This window comes from Pleuronectes platessa, chromosome 18 (assembly GCF_947347685.1).
Source record: "Pleuronectes platessa chromosome 18, fPlePla1.1, whole genome shotgun sequence".
Lineage (NCBI taxonomy): Eukaryota > Metazoa > Chordata > Actinopteri > Pleuronectiformes > Pleuronectidae > Pleuronectes > Pleuronectes platessa.
Genome location: NC_070643.1, coordinates 13,996,459 through 14,004,472, shown reverse-complemented (window position 1 = coordinate 14,004,472; position 8,014 = coordinate 13,996,459). Strand labels below are relative to the sequence as shown.

General features: G+C 40.5%; 1 protein-coding gene across 1 annotated transcript; it reads left to right on the top strand.

Moving 5' to 3' along the window:
* Positions 1-5,572: 5,572 nt before the first annotated feature.
* Positions 5,573-7,668, top strand: LOC128461621 (receptor-transporting protein 3). The gene is made up of 3 exons (XM_053446625.1): positions 5,573-5,731; positions 6,327-6,498; positions 6,782-7,668. Exons 1-3 carry the CDS (start codon positions 5,716-5,718, stop codon positions 7,143-7,145), a joined length of 552 nt encoding a protein of 183 aa, XP_053302600.1. The 5' UTR covers positions 5,573-5,715; the 3' UTR covers positions 7,146-7,668.
* Positions 7,669-8,014: the final 346 nt, after the last annotated feature.

Below are 8,014 nucleotides of genomic sequence, written 5' to 3'. Positions count from 1 at the left end.
TCTCTCCTGAGGCACAGCCGCCCCCAAATGGGGCCTGGGCCAAGGAAGAGCCCTTTACAATTTGTTGTGGTTGTGGATTACAGATTAAAATGAATTGATAAATACATTATTTAGGTGATCAGACCACTTATTTTGCTCTTCCATATTTCTACTATAAGAGGTAGACAATCATGTGTAGGGCTGTTTGTTCCTGGCCATTTGCACATTTTTCTGGTTTAAATTACGTAACCAAGAGATATTTGTTCTCTATGTTGACCGCCGTGTTTGCACTGATTATGGGTTCACTGTAGTTCCCCTGACAAACATGTCATCCCTGCTGTGAACTTATGTATGGTTTGTTTGACATTGAACTCCTGTTGAGTCTTGAGTCCCTAGAGGATTATCAGCATCAGGCACCAGGTTCAAGCTGCACGGCACGATTTGTGAATGAGGAAATAACACAAATCTGTCACTTAGAAATGCAAAATTGGATTCACAATAACAAATATGCACAATTTCCCAAATCATTGCTGGAAATTTTTAATTGTAGTTTGTAGTGTTTGTCTATACCTGTTCAGGTAAGGCAAGTAGCCTATCGTAGGTAATATTGTCTCATTTTAGCGACTTTAGATGGATATTCTTATATAAGGAACATACTGAGTCAGTTTTCTTCAGACTTAATGACTGTACAAAAAACTATTTGGCCAGTTTCCATTATACTTTAAACAGCAATTGTACCCAAAGTGGATCCTGCTCCTCATTAGTTGTACATCTGTCTCTGAAAACATATTTTTCAGGTCACATTTCTGTCTCAGACGTTGTGTAAATCCGTCACCAATTGTTTTTTCTCCACAGCAAAACATTTGTGCTGAATCAGCAGGACTCCGACAGTTCCTTTTGTGCTGTACATGAATCCTCTGCAAAGCCTGCCTCCTCGCTGCAGGCTGCACGGCTCACTTTCTCCTTCCTTTAATTATAAGGGCTGGATTTGGGAAGCCCATGGCTAATGTCCATGAACACACTTTGCAAGTCAAGTAGATCCAGGGTTCAACTGCTGGTCTTCGATGTCCCAGTGCAAGTATAGAAACCAGTATTTGTACTAGATTTAGCAGACTGTTCTCACAATTTGGGCCAAAAATAATCATGATTATTTGACGTGATTGTGTAATATAAAGAAAAACAACTTCTCAAACTCAATAACTCTCCCCTCATTTTCTTTTGACAACTTCTCTTGTGTCATTCTAAATCACCTTTACTGTGTGTGATTCATAACACGCCACCAATCCTTACACGAACACAAGCTGTAATACGGGTAAAAATGTACACCAGTGTGTTTGCACTTTATTTGGATTGTCCTTTGTCCTGAAACGTGTCTATCAGACAGAACACACCTTGTTCATGGCCTCTGATAACAACCCCCTCATACTCTTGGGAGTGTGACTGTGTTCAGTCCTGCTCCTACGGGCGTGCCCGCTGCTTGAATGTCTGCCTGAGCACCTATTTCATACTGAGTTGTTGGACACACACACAACCACAAACACACACACATATTAGGGCCCATGTTTCCAAGGTCTCTCTGTGCCTGTTTTTCTATTCATGCAAATGTGCAACATTCTGTGTGACAGAGATATGAAGCGAGAGTTTGCATGCAGGCGACTATGACAGTGCAATAAAACACAAAGTATTTTGAGTGTGTGAAAGGATTTGACAGAAGTGTCAACAGAGAAGGTCTGCTAACGTGAACGAGCTCTGATAATAAATAGTAGCAGGTATACAGGCACTGAGACGCAGGGCGCGGCCACTCCACGGAATGTGCTCAAGGCATCTTACCACACCCAACCTCCTTCTCCTTTCTCTCCCTTTCTCGTTTTCTCTCTCTCTTTCTTTATCTCTCTCTCTGTCTCTCCCTCTCTCTCTCTATTCCTCTGTCCTACTGACTCAGCCTCTCTCTCCCCATCCTCCCTCCCTCCCCCCACCTGGCAGCCATTGAACAGGTTTGCAGGTCCAGGCAGAGTCCGGGGCAGCAGAGAAATCCTGGCCTGCACCTCAGCATGCCTCCAGCTGAGAACTCTGTCTTATTTGGATCTATTTGAATTCAAACTGGCTTTATTGACTTTGCTGTTACAGGTTAATGTTAACAATGCAGATTTATGCAAGCAGAGTACAAAATACAGCGATAGGTATAATAGATCAAGTGCACAAATGCATATGTCCTCCATAAAAGTCTACATGTCTGACTCTCCAAGTGTCTGAAACTTTACTGGATGATTGGTTGTTACCTTTCTAAAACATGTTCCCTCATTAGTTGTTTTGGTGTTGGTGATTCAGAGCATTATCTAACACTGTGGTTCAGAATCTGCCATGAGTGATCCGCTGGGTTCTGGAGACTGCAAAGTCATTTTAATGCTCATCAGATCAATTCAGTGGCACATCTATAACATCTTAAAGCACATCTTTCATAGTTTGGCTTTTGGATTTTGTCACTTTAAAAAAGAAATAGCCTGTGTTTCTCCCTGTCTCCCAAGTCTTTATGCTAAGCTAAGCTAAGTGGATGCTGGCCACACCTTCATATTTATAGAGCAGAGAGCAAGAGGGAGGTATCAATTTTCTGGTGTGTATCTCTCTTGCTTTTCTTTATTGGTCCAGGGGGAGAGGAAGCCATCTTCTATTAGTCCTCCAGTTTAATATCTATCAGCCGAGGAAAGTCACACATACACTTGAAAGCAAGTTATGGAACATGTGGTGAGATAGTTATGTCAGCATTGAGAATGAAGTCTGTATGGTGTTTGCACATTCAAAGCTTCAGTCTAATGATGATATTGTAAACATCCAATTGTCTAATCACTATATAGACTGTGTATAAAAGTGGGAATGAATGTGACATACCAAAGTCATACTTGTTTTCATGTTTCTTTTATTTTATTTATTCCATTTAACTGAGTGAGCCCGAGAGAGACAACACATGGTACTTTTGTTCCCAAGTAGATTTAATTAGCGTTTCCTCCGATCAATAGAAATTTGCTCAATAGAAAGATGATACAAAGAGGTTACTCTGTGAGTGGGCTCTTCTGTAGTCTCTCTTTCTTCTCTCTGTTTGGGGCCTGCATCTCTGCGGCCCTGTGAGATTTCCCAGCATGCTTTTCTCACGCTGTAATGTCACACCCGAGTATAAGGTGACTCTCTGGAGCCTGGGGCTTTGAGGTCATCTTTACACCAACCTGCCTGGAGGAGAAGTGCGCACGAATGGCCGGTTGGACACTATACAGTGGCTATATGTAAGAGTTACACTGTGTTTGAGTTGAGTGTGTGTGCACACAGTCACATGACAATGAGACACTACACCCTCATTACCAACCACCATATAATGATATGTCTTTTCACGGTATGTTTCTCCAGTCAGCGTCGGGTCAAGTGACAAGCCAGAGAGTAAACAGTGATCCTTAATGAGTGAATCAATATAGTTAGATGAAAATTTGTAGGTGTGTGTGTGTGTGTGTGTGTGTTTGTTTGTATGTGTGTGTGTCTATGTGTGTGTGTCTGTGTCTGTGTGTAAGTGTTTACAAGGAGACTCCGACATGCATTACCCACAGTTGTATTTTCATTGGGTGGAGCATCACTATGAACTATTAACCGCTCCAGCTATAGAAGGAAAGTCCCCACAGTGAGTGAGTTTTTTCATTTGCAGTGTCACTGCATACCTGCGTCAGGTGTTGCCTTTTTCCATCTATAATTACATCACATGAAATGACAGTAATGATTATTTACAAAACACTATGCATAGCTTTACAGACAGGATGCACAAACAAGGGTTCTATCTATCAAACCAGCTCGACTCTGGCATGAGCCGTTGTTAAAAGTGTTACCTGCTCTAATTAATAATAACAGAAGCTTTGAATAGTAAATCAATCAAGAGCACATGAACATATCCACAGACTTAAACAAGACTTTCCTTTTTCTTTTTTCTTTTTTAAATCTTCACAGGAAAATCCTCCATTGTATATAACAGAATGTTACACACCCACAAAGGTCCTTGTGAAGGCTTGGTCTTTACCTTTGGACTTTCTTTCAGTGGGACCGGCTGTGCAGGAGCACCACAGAGAGCACTCCTGCCTCTTACAGGAAGTTCAAGCATTGATAATGTGATTGAGGTTGAAACCATGCATGCTTCTCAGGTTAAGGCGTGAAAAGCACTTTGGAGGTTTAAAAATAGAAGAAAGCAGCCCATCAGAAACATTCAAAGTGGAGACGGGACACAGATCAGTGTTTGCAGCATCGACTCTTGCTATTAATTTTTCCCTGAATGTGAAATGCGGGCTGTAGATGAGAGAGGTGGACGGGACTGAGAGTGTCATAAACATGCAGCAGGGCACTGATGGATATCAGTCACCAAACAAAACAGGTTAACGAGGCAGTAAAAACCAAGCCTTATGGGGGCAGGTGTTGTATGCAACCACATCACAGTGTTGAATGATTAGTTCTGGAAAATTAGTTTAACCTGCCATTTAAATCGGTGTAGGCCGGTAGATTTAGTTTACTGTGAAGAGCCTACTGAACTTCAATATGGTGGATACAAGACGCCCATCTTTATTTATTATTTGTTCTCTTTCTTATCAGCTGGGTAACCACCGCTGTCTCATGACACTATTATCACTGTAAATATTATTCATAGTTTCCCTCTGGCAGGACAAAGTTGTTCATCTGGTCAAGCAGAACTAAATGTGGTTTCGAAAGGGGACTGAGTCACTCTGGTAACTTGTTTTAATGGAAACCTTAGAAGATTCCCAAAATAAATGTTTCCCCTGTGCACCAGAATATCCCAGCCCTGTGTTCAGCCACTCTGCTATTATGTGCCCCTCTGCGTTTGGTCTGTGTGAAATCCAGCAGCTGTGTCATACTGCTCCCTAGTGCACTGAACTGGATTGTGTGGAATGAGTTCTTGCATCACATTTCGAAAGATTACTGCAGTTTCTGTAAATGAAACCAAAACAGAACAGATTTTTTTAGTTATGTGCTGCAAGGACACATTTTGATACAAGTGTGAGGAAAAAACTTTGGTGAAGAAAATGAGTTAAGTTGCTTGGCAAAAATATTAAATAGAGAAATGTTTTTTTTATGTCTGGGGAAAATATGAATATGAAAACATTACAGCTGAAACTATGTAAATGGACTGGAGATGAGTTACTTTGCAGGCATAATATTGACTTTTGGCATTTAAGGTGTTTAATACAATACCTGTTTTACAAAATTCCTGCAGCCAATCGAAAGTTAACACTCAGTGTAGTGCAGGACAGACAGAAATTATGTTTAAAATGTCAGTAAACGTATAACAGTATAACATAAAAACAAACAAAAATAAATAAATCATCAAATACAGAATATATACATACAATTCCAGAATGTGATCAATAACAACAGGACACTAACTTTAATCATATAAAACAATTACTCAAAGTAAAACAGTGCGCTCACTTGTTTTTGCTAAAGGTTAATGTCTGAATGCACAAATTAAGTTATATCATAACATCACGTGGCATCAATGTGTCACCATTGAGGAAAGGAAAACGAAACTCTGATGGTAAGTTTCGTTTTCCGGAGTATCAGCTGATGAGACACAATAAATAGAGGCTGCGCGCAGAGGACATTACAGACACTGCAGCAGACGTTGAAGCGTCCTTTTGCCTCAGCTTTGAATCCCCGAGACCAGAAACTCTTCAGATATCCCATCGACGAGGAACCATGCCGGTATCTACAGGTAACACTGAAAACTTTTTGCAGAGTTTGTTAATATTCTTCTTAGTTTGGTGCAGCCTGTTATGGTCGTTTTGGTATCTAGTTCATTTTTGATTAAAAAAGATGGAAGAAGGGTGTTAGATATTTTTTTTAAATGCTGAATTGTCGGAATAATTGGAGAGTTCATTTTCGTACAGTTTGATAATTTTTTTCCAGTAGCACAGAGACGCATCTTTTTTATGATTATTGAGCTACCACCACAGACTGAAAATAAACATGTCTTCACTTCCTCCCTCTACCCATCGATACATGCGTTTAACCAATTGCAACACAGTCTGAGCAATCAACCAGGAAATTTCACCACACTGCTATAGCATCAAATAACTAGTAAGAACTACCTGAAATCCTAGAAACCATGCCATATTTTGTCCATGTCCCATCCAATAACGTGAGGGTGGCGAGATTTATGGCCTTTACTGTAGCCAGCCACCAGGTGGCGTACGAGACGCTTTTGCTTCACTTTTTGGGGAGCTGCCTTGCCGTCCATCGTTATAAACAGTCTATAACTACCAACTTGACTTGTACTTTAACCTGTTTCTTTTTTCACATCCCTGCAGAATGGGCTCCAGCCTTATGGCGGGACACTTTTGACGAGATGCTGAATGAGGACAATGAGCTGGACTATGGAGACCAATGGACTCTCAACTTTAGCTACAGTCAGTCTGACACAGTCACCAAAGAGGAACAGAAGAGAGGCTGGAAGGTCTACTGCCACAAGGCTCATGGAGAGTATGTATCCAGCTATAATCTAAAGATATATAACTTTACAGTATATCATATACCAAAGATGGACAACATGACAGCTCCCCTAATGGGTTTTGATGCCCCCTGGTGGCCGACTGCAGCATAGTTGATAGGGCATGGACTACACATTTTTCTCAAACATGGTTTCTCTCAGGTTGTTCCTATCACACTGATGTATGTTCATGTGATAATTTTCCCAGAAGATTGTTTTGTGAGGTCATGATTAACAGCTGGGACTGACTTCTGCCTGTCTTCTTATATCCCTCAGTTTCAAGTGTTCATCGTGCTCCAAGATCTGGCACTCGGCTAGGATAGTGGTGTTGTTTCGTTACCGGCTGCAGAAAGATCGGGGGACAGTGATCATGCGACCCTTCGGTCAGACCTGTCGCAGCTGCGGTAACAAGCAGTTTGAGCGACCTGGTTTTCCCCAGGATGAAGTTGAAATGGCTTTAGATAGGCTGTTTTCCAAAATCCGGAAGAATTGCTACAGGGAAGAATCGGACGATGAAGATGACTCACCGAGAGAAGAAAAGCTGACCAAACCCCATGAGAGCGCCCTGTGTGAGGCCTGCATGGCGGGCATTTGCTCTCAGGATAAGGACAAGAAGGTTGTTTTGAGGTGTGCGAACTAAACACTCAACGAAATCACGACTGTTTGCTTTCCTGGCTCTTGAATGGTGGAACGAGCTCCCCGATGACTTCAGGACAGCAGAAAGTCTATACATCTTCCGCCCGCAAACTAAAACCACATTTTTTTCCGACTATACCTTGAATAAAAAAATAAATAGTTTACGCTCTAAATTAAGTAACACTTAAATGGCACTTACTTATAGCACTTTGTGGTTTGGCTTTCTTGAAGAAAATTGTACTTTCCTGATTCTTGTTGTTCTGGGTTTGTACTCTCATGGTTGAATGCACTTATTGTAAGTCAATTTGGATAAAAGCGTCAGCTAAATGAAATGTAATGTATGTAAAGAGAGAGAGAGAGAGTGGCTTAGTCTTAGTATGGCAGGTGCAGAGACTGACAGTGACAGTTTTGTGCAGGTTCACATGTTCTTTATCAGATCAGCAATGGACGTTATTTTTTGTAGCCACATAAATATTGTAAGTGGCGGTTAAAAAATTGTAAATAAAGTGTTTTGTTATTTGTTTAAATCTCACGCATCTATACTCTTTTGCTGTTAATACACAAAATACACAAAATTGTAATTTATCCTATCAACGTTGCACAAGACGCTTACATAGCTGGTTAACTAGCTAGATCAGTGACATGAAATTAAAACTGATTAATTAAAATAAAAAATAAATCACTATAAAACTAAGTCGTTAGACCCATGACATGAACTAATATAAAAAAATACCACTACAAAACTAACAGTGACATGTAATCAAAACATTAGAAAAAACTCCATGATAAAACTAAACTCATGACATGAACTAACCTAAAAGATAAACAATGAAGAACTTACTTGATATATCATCAAATTTAACATTAGAAACA